Source organism: Callorhinus ursinus, unplaced genomic scaffold (assembly GCF_003265705.2).
Source record: "Callorhinus ursinus isolate GAN/ISIS: 27379988/994484 unplaced genomic scaffold, GSC_fseal_2.0 scaffold10, whole genome shotgun sequence".
Taxonomy (NCBI): domain Eukaryota; kingdom Metazoa; phylum Chordata; class Mammalia; order Carnivora; family Otariidae; genus Callorhinus; species Callorhinus ursinus.
The window spans coordinates 75,276,066-75,296,946 of record NW_027397072.1 but is presented as its reverse complement, the minus strand read 5'-3'; the positions used below and the strand labels follow the sequence as shown (position 1 = coordinate 75,296,946).

Here is a 20,881-nt window from a genome sequence, read left to right as displayed (position 1 = left end):
GAACTAGATATTGTGCTAAATGAAATAAGCCCATATGATTTCACTTACACATAGAATCTAAAAGACAAAATAAATGGATAAACAAACAAAAAGCAGAAATAGACCCACAAATACAGAGAACAAACATGGTTGCCAGAGTGGAGGAAGGTGAGGGGATGGGCAAAATGGGTGAAGAGGGGGTGGAAGATACAAGCTTCTGGCTTCCAGAAAGAGCCACCAAGTCATGGTGATAAAAGGTACAGCACAGGGAATATAGTCAATGGTACTATAATAATGTGGTGAGTTCAGCATAACATAGAGACTTGTGGAATCACTATGCTCTGCACCTGAAACTGATATAACATCATGTGTCAGCTATACTTCAAATAAAAACAAAAAACAAAAAAAAACACTTCCCACTGGATCACTAAGGGAAGGAAGCAACATTACAGATTCACCAAAACAGGATTTAATTTATATTAAATTTATTTTAAAAACAAAAGTTCCTTACTGAATTAGACTCTTGAGGGTTGAGGTTCATGAATCTCACATTTTAACAATCTCCCAAGGTGATTCTAATATATCTGGATCACAGATCACACTTTGATCAACTCATTTTACCCCTAGATTGCTGTTCAGTGTAGCATACCAGCTGAAAGCACAAAGGTGAATATAGGGCACCCGGGTGGCTCAGATGGTTAAGCGTCTGACTGCAGCTCAGATCATGATCTCCAGGTCCTGGGATCGAGCCCCACGTCGGGCTCCCTGCTCAGCAGGGAGTCTGCTTCTCCCTCTTCCTCTGCCTCTCCCCACTGCTCCTGCTCTCTCTATCTCTCTGTCTCAAATGAATAAATAAAAAATTATTTAAAAAAAAAGCACAAAGGTGAATCTGTGGACACCCTGCTGTTTGTCCTTAGGAGAGGTTGTTTTTGTTTTTGTTTGTTTGTTTTTACCTTCCATTAGAGGGCTTTATTTCTCACTTTGGACTCAATTCATTCATTCCTTTCTTTTCTTTTCTTTTCTTCTCTCTTCTTTTTCTTTTCTTTCTTTTCTTTTCTTTCCTTTCTTTTCTTTTCTTTCTTTACTTTTCTTTTCTTTCTTTTCTTTTCTTTTCTTTTCTTTCTTTTCGTTCTTTTCTTATTTTCTTTTCTTGTAGGCTCTACACCTAGCCTGGAGCCCAACGCAGGGCTTGAACTCACAACCCTGAGATCAAGACCAGAGCTGAGATCAAGAGCTGGACACTTAACTGACTGAGCCACCCAGGCGCCCTGGACTCTGAATTTCTATGGTGTCATCTTAATGATGTGCATGGCAGTGGGAAGGGGAAAGTTATACAGACAAGGGAGTAATTCTGATCAGTTTCCTGTCTGCATCACAGCTCTAACTTTTGGGAGTCAACCAAGGAGCACACATCAGAGGTAGAAGAGGCCTTTGAGATAATCCACCTGTGGTTTCCAACTAGAGGTGGACTGTGTGCCCACCTCTGCACCTGTTTGTAATTATGGGGGACATTCCTGTTTGCTTGTCACAATGACCAAGGGATCTTACTAGTACCAGAGGGAGCAGAGATGGTGAACATCCTACAGTGCCAGGGACAGTCCACTACAATTCAGAATTGTCTGGTCCCAAATGCCAATACTACTCCAGTTGAGAAACAATTCCACACTAGTTGAGAAAAATGGAGATCCAGAAATAACACTTGGATCTCTTTTATCTTTTTATCTTTCATAGCATTGCTTATTTTTTGGACTTTTTTGTTGTTGTTGTTGTTGTGTCTGTCTTACATACACTCTTATTCTTTTTTTTTTTTTTTTAGTATGCTTCACAGCCAGTGTGGAGCCCAAAGCAGGGCTTGAACTCAGGACCCTGAGATCAAAACTGGAGCTGAGATCAAGAGTCAGATGCTTAACCAACTGAGCCACCTATGTGCCCCGTACACTCTTTAAGTTTGTTAGTGAATAACATTTTTACCTAAAATATTTCACTAAATTAGCTGTTATTCTAGTCCAACTTGTATCATTCAGTCTAAGGTAATAAAATGTACCTTAGAGTCTGCTCCATGTAGAGCACTGTAGTGAGTTCTTTAGAGGTTACAAATACTAGTAAGGTGAGGTTTCTGTCTTAGGAAGCTCAAGCTATCCAAATGAGAGACAGATACTTGCCCGACTACCAAGGCATAAGACAGAGTCTGCTCTAGTTGGGTTAACTGTGCTATGTAAGGATAAAGAGAAAATCAGCCAATCCAAGGCAGAGGGACCTGAGAAAGGGTGAAGGAGGTGGCCCTTAAGATGTGATTCAGCACATGAAAGGCAAGTGAAGAAAGGCAGTTGAAGAGGGCATTGTAGGTATGAAAAGCAAGGAGGAAATCATCAAAGGCATGGAGGTAGAAGAGATGTGTCCTGGGACCTGGGTGACTCAGACTGAGTGTCTGCCTTCTGTTCAGGTCATGATCCCCGGGTCCTGGAATCAAGCCCCGTGTTGGGCTCTCTGCTCAGCGGGGAGCCTGCTTCTCCCTCTCCCTCTGCCCCTCTCCCTGCTTGTGCTCTCTTGCTCTGTCTCTCTCAAATAAATAAATAAAATCTTAAAAAAAAAAAAAAGAAGAAGAAAAGAAAAGATGTGTCCAGGCAAATTTAGTTCTCTGGTGTGATGAGGCCAACAGACCAGTTAAACAGAAGTCATTGCATTGAGGTGGAGCGGGGAGGCAAATGGGACAGAGCATTGTAAAGGGATTTCTGAGGTATCAGGCAAAGTTCTATTTCTTGATCTGCGTTGTGGTTACAAAGGTATTTGCCTCATAATTAAGGCATTTTTTGTTTCATGTAGTTTTCTGTTTCAGTGTTTTATTCTACAATAAAAAGGGTTGTTTTGTTTTGTTTCGTTTTTGCTTGTTTCGAAAGCTATCTCAGTGGTTCCAGAGAACGAGAAAAAGGTATCCAGGCCTGAATGAGAGCAGAAACCAGTGAGCAAATACAGAGGCCATTCTGGAGAACTGACTGTCTGTGGGCACTAAAGAAAGGAGGAGGAGTAAGAGAGCAGTTTGGGACATGCTACATTCATGTGGTTGTAGAACATAAATGTGTGTTCTGTATGTGACGGTAACTAGTAGGCGGTTAAGAACCAGTTAAGGCAGTTAAAGTTCAAATCTCAGGAAATGTGCTAGGAGATTTGGAAAACAACATGAAAAGAGTAGAGCAGAACTATGGAAACTGGAACATAAAAGAAGATGGCTAAGGAGAGAATCTTAGAAATATCTGTTTGGGGGGCAGACTAATAGGGACCAGTCAGGGATACAGAGAAGGAGTTGGAGACAGGAAGGCTAATGCAGGGTGGTATGGTATAAAACCACTCCTTGACGGAAGCAAGTCCAGGAGAGAGTTTCAAGGAGAGGGGGACCAGCAGTGTTAGCTACTGCAGATCACTGAAGGTCTAGCAAATTGTGAAGCAGTGCTCCTCTCTGTTGTGAGAAAGGGTAGATTTCGAGGACAAGTGAATCAATGAGAGTAGACTCCTGCCAGAGCGTTGATGGCGAAGGCGAAGAGCCAAGTAGTATGTGTATCGAGGAGAGGCAGAGTTGGGGGAAGAGGGGAGCATGTTGTTAGGCATGCCACCACAGCCGAGGAAGAAGAACTAAGTAATATAGGAAGTGAGGGGGGTGGGGTGGGGGCAGATATGATGGAGCAAGGCCTAGAGTGGTGCTTCTCAAAGTATGGTCCCCAGACCAGCAGCATCAGCACCACTTGGAAATTTGTTAGAAATGCAGATTTGCAGCCTCCACCCCAGACCTACTGAATCAGAAACTCTGGGATTGAAGCCTGAAATCTGTGTTTTAACAAACCTACTGAGCATTCTGATGCATGCTCAAGTTTGAAAACCACTAAGCTAGAGGAAAAAGGGAGTGGTTTAATCCTGCACATAGGTGAGGAGGCTGTCCTTGAAATGATGAGTAACCCTACTTGTTTTTAGACAAGAGGCAAAGAGAAAAGATGAAGAGGGAAAAGATATCAGATAGCCCCACGCTCACGGTGAGGTCATCTTAAAGAACAAAGACCTGGAATGTTGGGGAGCTGAAAACAGGGATGTGTGCATCCAGCCTCCAAACCCTTGTCTCCTGTACACTTTGTCTAAGATTTAACTCCTCTTCCTCTTTCCTGTCCAAATCCTGCCTTAAAATCACATTCCACCTTCCACCTTCTTCACCATTCCGTCCCCAACATGACAATCTGTAATTATTTTGTTTCATTTCCAAATAAGACTTATTTGTTTCCTTTGACTGTTTTAATTTTGTTACAAACAGGTGCTCTTTGTCCTACCCTTCACAGCCTCCAGGGAAGTGCTGAGTGACACTGTGGTTGGGAAATCAACAGATTAGTGTTCCCTCTCATTCTTGGTTTTCCATTCTAGATTTAGATTCCTTTCCCCAAGTGTCTAAAACACTATTATAGAATGTTCTAGCGTATGGCATTTTGAAAGTCTATAAAAGATCAGGAAAAATGGAGGGACAAGTGACAAATAGGGAAGTATTTGAAAGACGAGAAATGATTCCCCAGTTTATGTAAATACTATAAATGACTTGAACGGCCCCTCTGTAAGGGTGAGCTACACCCAGACAGGCTTTGTGGTGTAAGATACAAACTGTGGGAAGGGCTCCCAGAGTCTGTTGCAAGGAAGAATGCCCGTAATATCTATGTGAAGAAAACTACTGGCTTCCCCACTGCTGGTAAAACAGATTGTTTAGTTGTTTGTTTGTTTGTTTGTTTGTTTTTAATAACTCTCAGCTCATTACATTTGGCAAGCATAATCAAGAATTGTATCAATACGCTACTTTTGCAAAAACACAAGGGATGACCTTTTTAACAGCAGAGTTAAAGATTGTGACTCACTCCCCAGTGAGGAGTTTGCAAATATAATGGTAAACAAATATTAACTGTAGGAATGTGGGAAAAGAAAGGCCTTAAATCTGTAGGGGGAGAGCTATCTGTGAGCACCACAGTGAAACACAAATTAGATTAAACATGTTTGACACTGGGTTTTATTACAAACTTAAAATAGAGACTTTCTGTTTGAGAATTTTTTTAATTTAATTTAATTAATTTATTTATTTTTTAGTGTGAGTTTTAAATCACAAGGTAGGAATCCTATCAGAAATTGACTTAGCTTTGCATTTCAGGTTGACACTCTGAAGTCAAAGCCAGAAAGAAAAAAATCTAAGTTAATGCAAGAGTAAGGGAAAGGAAACTAATATTTATTGAGCCCTGATAATGTACTTTCATGTATTCTAGCTCACTGGATTCTTTATCCGTTGTGCAATGCAACTAATGTCTGTTACAGACGAAGGCCATTACTCAGTATCTCCCAGCCCCACCCGCCTGTGAGTGGTGGAGCTGGTATTTGAACTCAGAGCTTTCTAGCTAGTTGTAAGCCCAGTATTCTTCCTCCTGTGCAATATCTGTTAGACTTACTAGGTTTGCCATGCCCGTAGCTATTAAGATTTTTCCAAAGCATGAGGAATTCTGTAGTGATTCTGTAAAATTGTACTTGGCTTTGTAATGAATTTCAAACAGAAATAAGATTTTGACATTGTGGTGAAATAAAATGGAGAAAACATACATTTTACTTCAGTGTCAGTATAATTATAGGTAACACATGGGCATGATTTGGGGGTTTAGAAGAACCATCCTTTACTTGTCTTTGCATCTGAATGTGATGCCTTAGATTGTAAAGTTCATATAGGCCAAGGGGCCTAGTAGTATGTATGTAGACACCCTGCTCTCTTTCAGAAAAACATTTCCTCTTTAGCTTTTCTTTAACAGTTTGTTGAGGTAAAATTGGCATCCAATAAACTGTATGCATAATTTTACAATTCTACTATCTGTAGAATCTGTAGTGATGCCGCTTCACTCATTCATGATATTGGTGATTGGTGATTTATTTGTTTTCCTAGTCTCACTCTGGCTAGAGGTTCATCAATTTTATTGCTCCTCTCAAAGAACCAGTGTTGGGTTTCAGTGATTTTTCTCTATTATGTTTCTGTTTTCTCTTTCATTTATTTTTGTTCTAATCTTTACTCCCTTTCTTCTGGTTATGTTGAGTTTAACTTCTCTTTTTTGTTTGTTTGTTTTTTGTTTTTGTGTGTTTATTTAGCTGGGAGCTGAGTCTATTGATTTGGACCTTTCTTTTCTGATATAGGCATTTAGTGCTATTAATTTCCCCTCTATGCATCCGACAAATTTAGTGGCATCCTACAAATTTTATATGTTGTATTTTCATTTTCATTCAATTAAAAATATTTTTCAATTTCTACTTTGATTTCTTCTTTGGATGCTATGTTATCTGTAAGTGAATTATTTATTTTCCAAATATTTGGAGATTTTACAGAAAATATTGATTTCTAATTTAATTCGATAGTGTGGGAACTTTTTTTTTTAGATTTTATTTATTTATTTGAGAGGGAGAGAGAGAGATTGGGGGCGAGGGAGGAGCAGAGGGAGAGGAAACAAGCAGACTCCATGTTGAGCGTGTAGTCTGACATGAGGCTCTATCCCACCACCCTGAGATCATGACCTGAGACAAAACTAAGAGTCAGATGCTTAACTGAGCCACCCAGGTGCCCCAAGGAACATATTTTTATATGACTAGAATTCCTTTAAATTTGTTGGAAGTTAAAATATGACCCAAAAAGGGTATGTTTTGGTAAATGCTCCACACCTAGTTGGAAAGAAAAGGTGTATTCTGCTATTATTGGGTGGAGTGTTCTATAAATATCAATTAAGTCATGTTGGTTAATAGCATTGTTAAAATCATCTATAACTTTGGTTATTTTCTGTCTAATTCAATTAATTATTGAGAGAGGAGTATTGAAATTTCTCATTATAATTGTGGCTTTGTCTATGTTTTCTTGCAGTAATACCCATTTGGGCTTCAAATTAGAAGCTGCTACTCAGTTCATAAACCTTTAGAAGGGTTATGTCTGCTTCTTGAATTGGCCCTTTAACATTGTAATGTAATCCTTTTTACATCCAGTAATATTCTTTGCTCTGAAATCTACTGTCTGGCATTCATATCGCCACACTGGCATTCTTTTGACTAGTGTTGCTTGGTATGACTTCTACTTCTAATCCATTTGTGCTTCACATTTAAAATACATTTACTTGGTAAGCCACATATACTTCCATCTAGCATTTTAATCCAATCTGACCCTCTCTGCCTTTTAACTGGGGGCATTTAAACCATTTTCACTTAGTACAAGTACTGATATGGTTAGATTTAAATCATTTTGCTTTTTGTTTTCTGCTTGTTCCGTGTATTATTTCTTCTTCTTTTCATTTTTCTCTGTCTCCCTTGATTAAGTGAGTATATTTTATTATTCTAGTTTTTCTCCTTTGTTGACTTATTAGCTGTAATTGTGTTTAGTTGTTTTAGTAGTTGCTTTAGGTTTTATAGTATACATCTTTAACTTATTGTAGTCTATCCTCAAGTGATGTACCACTTCATCTACACTATAAAAACCTTATCATAGGAAACTTCTATTACTCCCCTCCCAATCTTAATGCTATTGCCCTATATTTTATTTATGTATATGTTATAAACTTCGCAGTACTTGTTTTTTTAACCAGTCAGTAATATTTCAAAGAGAGTGAAATAATAAGAAAAAATCTTACATATTTGCCCATGTAGTTACAAGTTTTGGTTCTCACCATTTCTTCCTTTTGATCTATATTTTTGTCTGGTATTTTTCTTCTGCCTAGAAGGACTTCCTTTACATTTCTCATGATGTAGATCTGCTGGTGATTAATTTTTTCAGCTTTTGTATGTCTGAAAACATCTGTTTCATCTTTTGGAAGGGAAATATTTTAACTTGCTATAAACTTCTAGGTTGACAGGGTTTTTATGTTCCTTTCAGACTTTAAAGATGTCAGTCCACTGTCTTCTGACTTGTCCATTACTCACAAGAAATATGCTGTCATCCTTACCTTTATTTATATATACTGTGTTTTTCTTTTCCTCTGGGTTCTTTACAGATTTTCTCTTCATCATTGCTTTTGGACAATTTGATTAGATTATTTGTACCTCATAGTTTTCTTCATGTTTCTTGTGCTTGGAGTTTGTTGAAATCTCTTGATCTGTGGGTTAATAGTTTTCATTAAATTTGAAAACATTTCAGCCATTATTTCTAGAAAAAAAAAATTTTTTTGGACCTCCCCTCCTTCTATCCTTTGGGGACTCCAGTTACACATATCTGAGATTACTTAAATTTGCCCCACAGCTCATTCACTGATCCTCTTTTAATTTATTTCATTCTTTGTTTCTATCTGTATTTCATTTTGGATAGTTTCTATAACTTTGTTTTCAAGTTCATTTATCTTTTCTTCTGAAATGTCTAATCTGTTATTAATTCCATCCAATGTATTTTTCCTCTCAGACATTGTAGTTTTCATCTTTAGAATTTTGATTTGGGACTTTAAAAGTATCTTTCTTGTCTCTATTCATTTTTTAAAATACAGTGAATATCACTATGGTAACTATTTTAATGCTCTTGTTTGTTAATTCTAACATCTGTGTTAGGTTTAGGCTGGCTTTAGTTGTTTGATTTGTCTCATTATAGGTTGTATTATTTCAATTCTTTGCATGCCTGGTAATCTTTGATTGTGTGCCAGGTATTTTTTGGGGGGGGGAGGGGCAGAGGGAGAGGCAGAAAGAAATGCCCAAGCAGGCTCCACGCCCAGCACAAAACCCAACACAAGGCTCAATCTCATGACCCTGAGATCATGACCTGAGCTGAAATCAAGATTAGGGTGTTTGACCGACTAAGTCACCCAGGTGCTCCCAGGTATTTTATATTTTACCTTCTTAGAATCTGAATGTTTTTATATTCCTGTAAATGTTTCTGAATTTTGTTCTGGGTCGTAGTTAAGTTATTTTGAAATAACTTATAATAAGAAAGGGAAAAAGGAGTAGAGGATGTATGCAAAGGAGTAATTAAAATTATTGGCTATGGGATGTAAGCTGGGTAAGGAGGGAAGATAAACATTATGGAAGAGAAATAGGGACATGGTGATGGGATTAGCAGATTGTTGGCCAGCGGGACTGAAGAATGGTTGGGATTTGAGTACCTTCTGGAAGGGATGAGCTATGAAAGGGCTGGTCAGAGAGTAGGTCAGAGTTTCAGTTATTCAAAAAGACAAGGTCTAGAACAATGCTACTCAACAAATAGGCCATACACTGGAGCCAGTCCATGAACTGCATGTTACTGATCTGCAATGAGGTAAGTTCAGAAATTGAAAGTAAATATTTAGGAACACTACTGTGATATCCAAGCATATGATCAGTGGACTTGTGTTTAGAATGTCTTGGCTTTTAAAATCTCATTTGCCTATTAATTTTTACTGTATTTTATGAAACTGCCAATCTGCAACAGATTGGATATAAACAACAAAAAGTCTGGTCCTTCTCCACAACTAAAATACTGCTCTAGATGATTGTCATGTGATTTATATGAGAAGGGTGGAGGGCAAGGTCATTGGAAGAGAAACGTTGGAAGGACCAGTTCCTTGAATATAGAAGTCACCATCACCAATTGCCTTGTAAGATAGAAGCCCTCCTGATTGCACAGCTCCAGGGGGCACTCTTCTCATTGTATACTACATGAACACCACAAATCCAGAATACAGTGTGAATGGTGCTCTGTGAGTGTTCAAGAAGGTGGTCATTGTTATCTCCATTTTACAGATGGGAAAGCAAACTCCAAGTTCACACAGCCAGTCAAGGAAGGAACCAAAATTTTTTGGGAGGCTCTGTCACACCAAAGCTGAACTCTGTTCTATATACCACTCTTTGTCATATGCTTATGGTTATGGGGACACCATAGCCATAAGCCTCATAAGAACTAGGAAAAAATGCTTTTTGGGAATGTGTTGTGGTCCACATGGCCAAGCAGTGCATTTCAGTTTCTTTTAGAATTACTCTTGTTACATCTGCTGTGATAATCCATAGCCAGTTGCTGCCTAAACCCCATCTCTCCATTTGTCTTTGTTGAACCAAGAGGCTGAAACTCCTCAGGAATCCAGTATCCAATACCCACCACAGGATTTCCTGCGCTTTCTGTTAATGAGCTTTAGTAATTACTTATGTATTAGAAACATTTTCTAAATAATGATTTATGGAATGGTAAGATTATCAGTAATTTTAATACTTTTCTCTTTTTCCCAAAATTTGTGTGATGGGTACATTACTTTTATGATTTGAAAAAGTCAAGTATAGATCTATATTTTAAACCAGATTGTTCATGTAGAAACTTTCTAAGACACTTAGGTCTCTGGTGAGGGATGAACAGGCCTGGTTTCCCACCAAGCCCGAGTCCCAGTTGCACAGGAGGCCTCAGCATTTCCATAAAAGTTGTTATTGGTCCCATTCTCTCCAGGTGTGTGGAGTTTCTGAGGAATTAATGTAAAAACAAAGTAAGCATTAATCTCTTGGGGCTTTCCTGGTTTTCTCCATTCCTTGACTCTCCAGTAGGCCTAAGCAAATACAGGAGTAGAGTTAATTCATAAAGCTTGTTTAAGTGTCATAGAATGACAGGTTCTTCTGGAAAGCCCTCCCTGGAGCTCTAAGTCTATATGCTTACCCAACACATAGGACACAGCATCGGAATTATGGATTTATGTGTCCGCATGTCCTGCTTGGCTGCCATCAAGAAGGCACCACCTGTGGCCCAGCACAGGGCCTGCCACATAGTAGGTGCTCAGTAACGATGAGTTGAATGAGTGAATGGGCAACTGATGCTCAGTCTGCATAGATATTTTCATGGTGATGTGTTCAATTTTTTCTACCTTAAGAAATTCACTAGCACTAATGTTTATTAGTGTACATGGGAAGAACTTTTGGACTTATCAAATTAAGACTTATTTTTGTATTCAAACATATGGCTTTTCACTCTGGGAAGATGTAGAAGAAATAAAGAACCCACCAAGATAAGCAAATGTAACTGGACAGGGTAGGATATGCTCACTTAGTTTGGTTTTAAATAATAATCAAAATAGAAAATAGGAGCACAATTTTACTTTGAAAAATAGCATGGCAGGGGGTGGAGCAAGATGGTGGAGGAGTAGGAGACCTGGATTTCGTCTGGTCTCAGGAATTCAGCTGAATAGGGAGCAAACCATTCTGAACACCTACGAACTCAACGGGAGATCGAAGATAAGAATAGTAACAACACTCTGAACAGAAAAGCGACCACTTTCTGGAAGGTAGGACGTGCAGAGAAGTGAATCCGAGGCGATATTCAGGAGGATAGACGACAGGGGAGGGGGCCTACATCAGCCGCTTCCGGCAAGTGATAGAGCCGCGGAGCACAAAATTGGAACTTTTAGAAGTCGGCTCCGCGGAGGGACGTTGCTCCAGTGGCTAAGCGGGGGGTGGAACCCTCGCGGGACAGTGTGGTCTCAGGACCCTCGGGGTCACAGAAACACTGGGGGTGCCTCAGTGCGGCAGAGCTCCCAGGTATCGGAGCGGGGACGCTGGCTGCAGAGACGGAGCCGAGGCGCGGGCTCTCAGCTCGGGGTTGCCATAAACTGTGATCCGCGGCCCAGTTGGGCTACTGCTCCTCCAGCAGGGACTCAACAACCGGCAAAGCCAGGGAGACTCCCCTTCCTCCCCTGGTAGAAGCGGCGCAGGAGCGCACTGCAGGGATCTGCTGGGTTTGGAGACTCCACACGGGGTCGGGTGCCAGACATAGAAACGCTGGATCACAGACCAGGTGAACACGCAGTGCGGCCGGAGACCGGGGAGACGGGAGTGACTGCTTTTCTCTGGGGACGCACTGAGGAGCGGGGCCCCGAGTTCTCAGCTCCTCCGGGCGGAGATTGGGAGGCCATCATTTTCACCCTGGTCCTCCAAAGCTGTACCGAGAGCTTGCAGGGAACAAAAGCTCCTGAGAGCAAACCGGAGCAGCCTGCTTAGCCCGGACACACAAGGGCGGGACAATTCCGCCTCCAGCAAAGACATTTGGGAACCACGGCAACAGGCCCCTCCCCCAGAAGATCAGCGCGAACAGCCAGCAAGCCAAGACCAAGTTTACCGATCAAGGAGAGCAGGAGAACTCCAGCGCTAGGGGAATCCTGCACATAGAATTCATGGCTTTTTTACCATAATTCATTAGTTTTTCAAAGTTAATTTTTTTAACTGTTTTTCTTGAATTTTTCTTTTTCCCTTTTTCAAACATCTTATCAATCCCTTTTAAAAAAAAACATTTTTTTATTTTTCATTTTTAGAGTCATATTTTTATCCCTTCATAGTAGTTACCCTTATTTTTGCCATATATATATAAGTTGTTCTCTCTTTAAAATTTTGAGATACAATTTCTTCTAACAGATCAAAATATACCCTAAATCACTAGTGTATGGCTTTGTTCTATTCTCCTGCCTGATCACATTCTCTTCCTTTTTTTTTCTTTTTTTTTTCTTTTTTCTTTTTCTTTTTAAATCTTCTTTCTTTTTAAAAACAACTTCTTATCAATTCCTTTTATAAAATCTTTTATAATTTTCATCTTTACAGTCATCTTCAATCCCTTCATTATATCAACCCTTATTTTGTACATATATAAGTCTTTCTTCCTTTAAAATTTTAGCAGGCACTTTCTTCTAACAGACCAAAATATGCCCAAAAGCTAGTGTGTGGCACTGATCTATGCACTAGCCTGATCATATTTGATCATATTCTGTTTTTTGTTTTGTTTTGTTCTGTTTTTGTCTGTTTTTATCTTTTTCTTTTTCTTTTTTTTTCTCTTCTTTCTTTCCCTTTCTTGTCCCCTGGTTTCAGGTCTTTTCTGATTTGTATAGAGTATATTTGCTAGAGACGTTGTTAACCTATTAGCATTCTGTTCTCTCCTTCATCTGTTCTCCTCTGGACAAAATGACAAGACAAAAAAAATCACCTCGGCAAAAAGAACAAGAGGTAGTACCGTCTGCCAGGGACCTACTCAATACTGACATTAGTACGATGTCGGACCTAGAGTTCAGAATCATGACTTTAAAGATACGAGCTGGGCTTGAAAAAAGTGTGGAAGTTATTAGAGAAACCCTTTCTGGAGAAATAAAAGAACTAAAATCTAACCAAGTCGAAATCAAAAAGGCTATTAATGAGATGCAATAAAAAATGGGGGCACTAACTGCGAGGATAAATGAGGCAGAAGAGAGAATCAGCGATATAGAAGACCAAATGATGGAAAATAAAGAGGCTGAGAAAAAGAGAGATAAACAACTACAGGATCACGAGGGCAGAATTCGAGAGATAAGCGATACGATAAGACGAAACAACATTAGAATAATTGGGATCCCAGAAGAAGAAGAAAGAGAGAGAGGGGCAGAAGGTATATTGGAGCAAATTATAGCAGAGAACTTCCCTAATGTGGGGAAGGAAACAGGCATCAAAATCCAGGAGGCACAGAGAACCCCTCTCAAAATCAATAAAAATAGGTCAACACCCCAACATCTAATAGTAAAACTTACGAGTCTCAGAGACAAAGAGAAAATCCTGAAAGCAGCTCAGGAGAAGACATATGTAACCTACAATGGTAGAAACATTAGATTGGCAACAGACCTATCCACAGAGACCTGGCAGGCCAGAAAGGACTGGCATGATATCTTCAGAGCACTAAACGAGAAAAATATGCAGCCAAGAATACTAATATCCAGCTAGGCTATCATTGAAAATAGAAGGAGAGATAAAAAGCTTCCAGGACAAACAAAAACTAAAGGAATTTGCAAACACAAAACCAGCCCTCCAAGAAATATTGAAAGGGGTCCTCTAAGCAAAGAGAGAGCCTAAAAGCAGCATAGATCAGAAAGGAACACAGACAATATACAGTAACAGTCACCTTACAGGCAATACAATGGCACTAAATTCATACCTTTCAATAGTTACCCTGAATGTAAATGGGCTAAATGCCCCAATCAAAAAACACAGGCTATCAGATTGTATTAAAAAACAAGACCCATTGATATGCTGTCTGCAAGAGACTCATTTTAGGCCCAAAGACACCCCCACATTGAAAGTGAGGGGTGGAAAACCATTTACCATGCTAATGGACACCAAAAGAAAGCTGGGGTGGCAATCCTTATATCAGACAAATTAGATTTTAAAACAAAGACTGTAATAAGAGATGAAGAAGGACACTATATCCTACTTAGAGGGTCTATCCAACAAGAAGATCTAACAATTGTAAATATCTATGCCCCTAATGTGGGAGCAGCCAATTATATAAGGCAATTAATAATAAAAGCAAAGAAACACATTGACAACAATACAATAATAGTGGGGGACTTTAACACCCCCCTAACTGAAATGGACAGATCATCTAAGCAAAAGATCAACAAGGAAATAAAGACTTTAAATGAAACACTGGACCAAATGGACTTTACAGACATATTCAGAACATTCCATCCCAAAGCAATGGAATATACATTCTTCTCTAGTGCCCATGGAACATTCTCCAGAATTGATCCCATCCTAGGTCACAAATCAGGCCTCAACCGGTACCAAAAGATTGGGATTATTCCCTGCATATTTTCAGACCACAATGCTTTGAAACTAGAACTCAATCACAAGAGGAAAGTCGGAAAGAACTCAAATACATGGAGGCTAAAGAGCATCCTACTAAAGAATGAATGGGTCAACCAGGAAATTAAAGAAGAATTAAAAAAATTCATGGAAACCAATGAAAATGAAAACACAACTGTTCAAAATCTTTGGGATAGAGCAAAGACAGTCCTGAGAGGAAAGTGTATAACAATACAAGCCTTTCTCAAGAAACAAGAAAGGTCTCAAATACACAACCTAACCCTACACCTAAAGGAGCTAGAGAAAGAACAGCAAATAAAGCCTAAACCTAGCAGGAGAAGAGAAATAATAAAGATCAGAGCAGAAATCAATGAAATAGAAACCAAAAGAACAGTAGAACAGATCAACAAAACTAGGAGCTGGTTCTTTGAAAGAATTAACAAGATTGATAAACCGCTGGCCAGACTTATCAAAAAGAAAAGAGAAATGACCCAAATCAACAAAATCATGAATGAAAGAGGAGAGATCACAACCAACACCAAAGAAATACAAACAATTATAAGAACATATTATAAGCAACTCTATGCCAGCAAATTAGATAACCTGGAAGAAATGGGTGCATTCCTAGAGATGTATCAACTGCCAAAATTGAACCAGGAAGAAATAGAAAACCTGAACAGACCTATAGCCACTAAGGAAATTGAAGCAGTCATCAAAAATCTCCCAACAAACAAAAGCCCAGGGCCAGATGGCTTCCCAGGGGAATTCTATCAGACATTTAAAGAAGAATTAATACCTATTCTCCTGAAACTGTTCCAAAAAATAGAAATGGAAGGAAAACTTCCAAACTCATTTTATGAGGCCACCATTACCTTGATCCCAAAACCAGACAAAGACCCCATCAAAAAGGAGAATTACAGACCAATATCCTTGATGAACATGGATGCAAAAATTCTCACCAAAATACTAGCCAATAGGATCCAAAAGTACATTAAAAGGATTATTCACCACGACCAAGTGGGATTTATCCCTGGGCTGCAAGGTTGGTTCAACATCTGCAAATCAATCAACGTGATACAATACATTAACAAAAGAAAGAACAAGAATCATATGATCCTCTCGATAGATGCAGAAAAAGCATTTGACAAAGTACAGCATCCTTTCTTGATCAAAACTCTTCAGAGTATAGGGATAGAGGGTACATACCTCAGTATCATAAAAGCCATCTATGAAAAACCTACAGCAAATATCATTCTCAATGGGGAAAAGCTGAGAGCTTTTCCCCTAAGGTCAGGAACGTGGCAGGGATGTCCACTCTTACCACTGCTATTCAACATAGTATTAGAAGTCCTAGCCACAGCAATCAGACAACAAAAAGAAATCAAAGGCATCCAAATCGGCAAAGAGGAAGTCAAACTCTCACTCTTTGCAGATGGTATGATACTGTATGTGAAAAACCCAAAAGACTCCACCCCAAAACTGCTAGAACTCATACAGGAATTCAGTCAAGTAGCAGGATATAAAATCAATGCACAGAAATCAGTGGCTATACACCAACAACAAGACAGAAGAGAGACAAATCAAGGAGTCGATCCCATTTACAATTGCACCCAAAACCATAAGATACCTAGGAATAAATTTAACCAAAGAGGCAAAGAATCTGTACTCAGAAAACTATAAAATACTCATGAAAGAAATTGAAGAAGACACAAAGAAATGGAAAAATGTTCCATGCTCATGGATTGGAAGAACAAACATTGTGAAGATGTCAGTGCTACCTAGAGCAATCTACACATTCAATGCAATCCCCATCAAAATACCATCCACCTTTTTCAAAGAAATGGAACAAATAATCCTAAAATTTGTATGGAACCAGAAGAGACCCCGAATAGCCAGAGGAATATTGAAAAGGCAAAGCAAAGCTGGCGGCATCACAATTCCGGACTTCCAGCTCTACTACAAAGCTGTCATCATCAAGACAGTATGGTACTGGCACAAAAACAGACACATAGATCAATGGAATAGAATAGAGATCCCAGAAATGGACCCTCAACTCTATGGTCAACTCATCTTTGACAAAGCAGGAAAGAATGTCCAATGGAAAAAAGACAGTCTCTTCAACAAATGGTGTTGGGAAAATTGGACAGCCACCTGCAGAAGAATGAAACTGGACCATTTCCTTACACCACACACAAAAATAGACTCCAAATGGTTGAAAGACCTAAACGTGAGACAGGAGTCCATCAAAATCCTAAAGGAGAACATAGGTAGTAACCTCTTCGACCTCAGCCACAGCAACTTCTTCCTAGAAACATCGCCAAAGGAAGGGAAGCAAGGGCAAAAATGAACTATTGGGATTTCATCAAGATAAAAACCTTTTGTACAGCAAAAGAAACAGTCCACAAAACCAAAATACAACCAACAGAATGGGAGAAAATATTTGCAAATGACATATCAGATAAAGGGCTAGTATCCAAAATCTATAAAGAACTTATCAAACTCAACACCTAAAGAACAAATAATCCAATCAAGAAATGGGCAGAAGACCTGAACAGACATTTTTCCAAAGAAGACATCCAAATGCCAACAGACACATGAAAAAGTGCTCAACATCGCTCGGCATCAGGGAAATCCAAATCAAAACCTTAATGAGATACCACCTCACACCCATCAGAATGGCTAAAATTAACAAGTTAGGAAATGACAGATGTTGGTGGGGATGTGGAGAAAGGGGAACCCTCCTACACTGTTGGTGGGAATGCAAGCTGGTGCAACCACCCTGGAAAACAGTATGGAGGTTCCTCAAAAAGTTGAAAATAGAGCTACCATACGATCCAGCAATTGCACTACTGGGTATTTACCACAAAGATACAAATGTAGGGATCGGAAGGGGTACGTGCACCCCAATGTTTATAGCAGCAATGTCCACAATAGCCAAACTGTGGAAAGAGCCAAGATGTCCATCGACAGATGAATGGATAAAGAAGAAGTGGTATATATACACAATGGAATATTATGCACCCATCAAAAGGAATGAGATCTTGCCATTTGCAACGACGTGGATGGAACTGGAGGGTGTTATGCTGAGTGAAATAAGTCAATCAGAGAAAGAGATGTATCATATGACCTCACTGATATGAGGAATTCTTAATCTCAGGAAACCAACTGAGGGTTGCTGGAGTGGTGGGGGGTGGGAGGGATGGGGTGGCTGGGTGATAGACATTAGGGAGGGTATGTGCTATGGTGAGCACTGTGAATTGTACAAGACTGATGAATCATGGATCTGTACTTCTGAAACAAATAATGCAATATATGTTAAGAAAAAAAAAAGAAGAGGAAGATAGCAGGAGGGGAAGAATGAAGGGGAGTAAGTCGGAGGGGGAGATGAACCATTAGAGACAATGGACTCTGAGGAACAAACTGAGGGTTCAGTTTGTTGAGGGGAGGGGGCTGGGGGGATGGGTTGGCCTGGTGATGGGTATTGGAGAGGGCACATTCTGCGTGGAGCACTGGGTGTTATGCACAAACAATGAATCATGGAATACTACATCAAAAACTAATGATGTAATGTATGGTTATTAACATAACAATAAAAATTATTAAAAAAAAGAAAAATAGCATGGCAAATTAGTTTTGATGTGGAGAGAGGAATCATTAAAATACTTTAATATGGTAAAATGCTATTCATCACAATTATTAATTAAAATAACAAAATCTTTCATTGGCTTCATAAGCACAACTAGAATTTTTAAATATGTATTATTAATTATTGTTAATGTGAGGTTTAAAACCTGATCCTCTTTTGGGAAACTAAATGTCAGGATGGGTGAATTTTAAAATGTGCCTAAAACCTGAGAACTACCAAATGAAAGTTGCCTTTTTTTTTTCGATCTTGCCAAATCGCTCATTTCGTCAATAAGAAATGCAATTGACATGCCAGGCAAGATAGATACACACTAGATTTCACATCATTTACTTTTATAAATTTGTATTCCAGTCAGATGGGGAATACTTTGATCTCAATGTGTACCTCATTGATGTTAAGAGTCTAGACTCATTGTAATGACTATGGTAAAAATAAGATATTTTTCCCTGGTTCATCTACAAACTATAAAAACTAGCACAGGCTTAACTATTGTCTAAATAGAGAATTCTCCCTCTTCTGGATTTGAAGACTAAATAAAATATAGAGCAGACACTTCCATCCCTAGTTTTTTTATTAATACCTTTTGAAATAATTTGTATATACTTTTTAAATAATTTCAAGTGCCACAAAAAATAATGTTAATAGCTCAAAATCAAAAGTTAAAAAAACCACCTAAGTATAATTTTTAAAAATCTTTTTCTCCTCAAGCGTTTTACGATGGGATAATGAGACAGATGTCTCTCAACTGGAAGGACATTTTGACATTGTTATGTGTGCTGACTGGTAAGTACATAAAAATCATAAAACTCCTGTTAGGAAAAATAGCTTTGCTGGAGTAATTGGGCTGTGCTGCTTTGCTGACGGCTAAGCAAAGTCAACAAATGAAGCACAAAGCCACCTTAACCTCAACAAATTAATATTCATCTCCATGTGACAGTTATAAGGTAGTCTTCTATCACACAGTAACTTCTACCACATTATTTCCCAAAGATTGATTTTGAGAAGCATTTCCATTTTCTGGAATTGCCTCTGTTTCATGCTTGACGTATCAGTAAATGGACGACTTAGGCAAATTGCAAATAATTATGGCTCGGAGAGGAATAGTCTGGAGAAAAAGGAGTTTATCAACACAAACAGCTCAATTAGCTTACTTCTTAGGAGAGATCTGACTATTGATATAAGGGAATATGTGTATATGTGTGTACACACACGTATATGCTCCAAAACAAATAAATGTATTTGTGCAATATCTTTGGGGGAATGTCTTTTCTTAAAATGTATGTTTGCTATCTAAATTTTCAATGTCTTCAATTAAGATATTTAATTATACACAAAACAGGAATTATAACATTACATTTTATTGTTATGCAAATAACAAAAATCTCTGTCAGGTGCCTGCTTTTTAAAAATAATTTACATTAGATATTTTGTCTTCTCATTTGGCTTAGTCTACTTATTGTTAATGAAGTCTGATCCTAAGTTACAGGATAAATATGTATCAAACCTTAATAATTATTTCAAATAATCTTAGGTATTTTCTTCATGCATGTTGAATAATAACTATTTAAGCATATGGAAACATTGACAGTTCAAAAGTATTTTCCCTGTTAAGAGTAAGATCTTATTTGTAGTTTCATTATGTTTTTATGACACTTGAGATTTAAAAACACAAGTTTGGATTCTGAAGAAGTTCTATGGTATTGATCAACCCAATTATAAGATCCAGAACCTGGAGAAGACTTTCCCTAGAGGGGAGTTAAATGAAATTTTCAGGCAGTCATTTTTATTATTATTTTAAATAAGACTTTCAAGAGTTAACTCTTCTATGTAAGTCATTGGAATCAGATTCGCTTTCTTTTTTTCTTCTGAAAAATACTTCTCAATGGAAAATAAGTATTCTGTTCTATTTCTAGCTGAGATTTTCTAGCTTTCCATGGCCCTTTTAGTGTCTTTGTACTGGATTTCAGAAAAACCTTGTTCCAAAAAGGGAGAAACAGATTTTGGACTAATCATTTATATTGTGCCTAATGTTACATCCCTCATCTAATCAAAAATAAGGAGCTAAAACCTCACCATATGATTTGAGCAAGTAATTTAGTAAATGCCTCTCCTCACCAAATATGAGAAAGGATCCTCCAGGTTTCATTGCACAGATGAAGATAATGCTAGCAGGATTAGATCAGATTAAGCCTGAAAGTCAGATCAGAGAGCAGCAGAAAGAGGGAAGGAGGGCAGCATATTCTTGGAGGTTTAGACGAGGGTTGCACGCGTGGGCTCCAGATATGTGGAGAAAGTCAGGTCTGGCCAGGAGATTTAGAGTTAAATGTATCCTTCACATAAATATCAGAACAGCCTGGCTTTGTCAGACCTTGTGTTATGGACACTCACACCATGTCATCCTATTTGTACCAGAGAGACAAGCAGAGGAAGTAAGATTTAAGCTCTTTTCTGATTAATGTTCTCAGGTTAAAAATAGCCACACAACATGTTTGAGAAATAGTCCTTTTTCCCTAGCGAACAACAGGGTCACGTACAACTGATATACATAATGCATATTCAATGAAGGCTTTCATTACAAATACATAACATAGTACAATGTTAGATGTACACACACACACACACACACACACACCTGGTAGCTATGTGAGAATTTACAGATTCAAATGAACTAAGTACGCCAAGTTTTATTTTATAAATGGCTTT

At 38.6% G+C, this 20,881-nt stretch overlaps 1 protein-coding gene across 5 annotated transcripts in view; it reads left to right on the top strand.

The window, feature by feature from the left end:
• Nucleotides 1-20,881, top strand: part of CAMKMT (calmodulin-lysine N-methyltransferase) — a 379,199-nt gene that overhangs the window by 338,420 nt on the left and 19,898 nt on the right. For 3 of the 5 annotated variants that reach the window (XM_025868911.2, XM_025868910.2, XM_025868912.2), the window contains one exon: nucleotides 18,887-18,961. The exons of the other annotated variants lie outside the window; for them this stretch is intronic. In XM_025868911.2, the coding sequence (XP_025724696.2) occupies nucleotides 18,887-18,961 (75 nt within the window). The remainder of the gene's footprint in view (nucleotides 1-18,886; nucleotides 18,962-20,881) is intronic. 5 annotated transcript variants of the gene reach the window in all.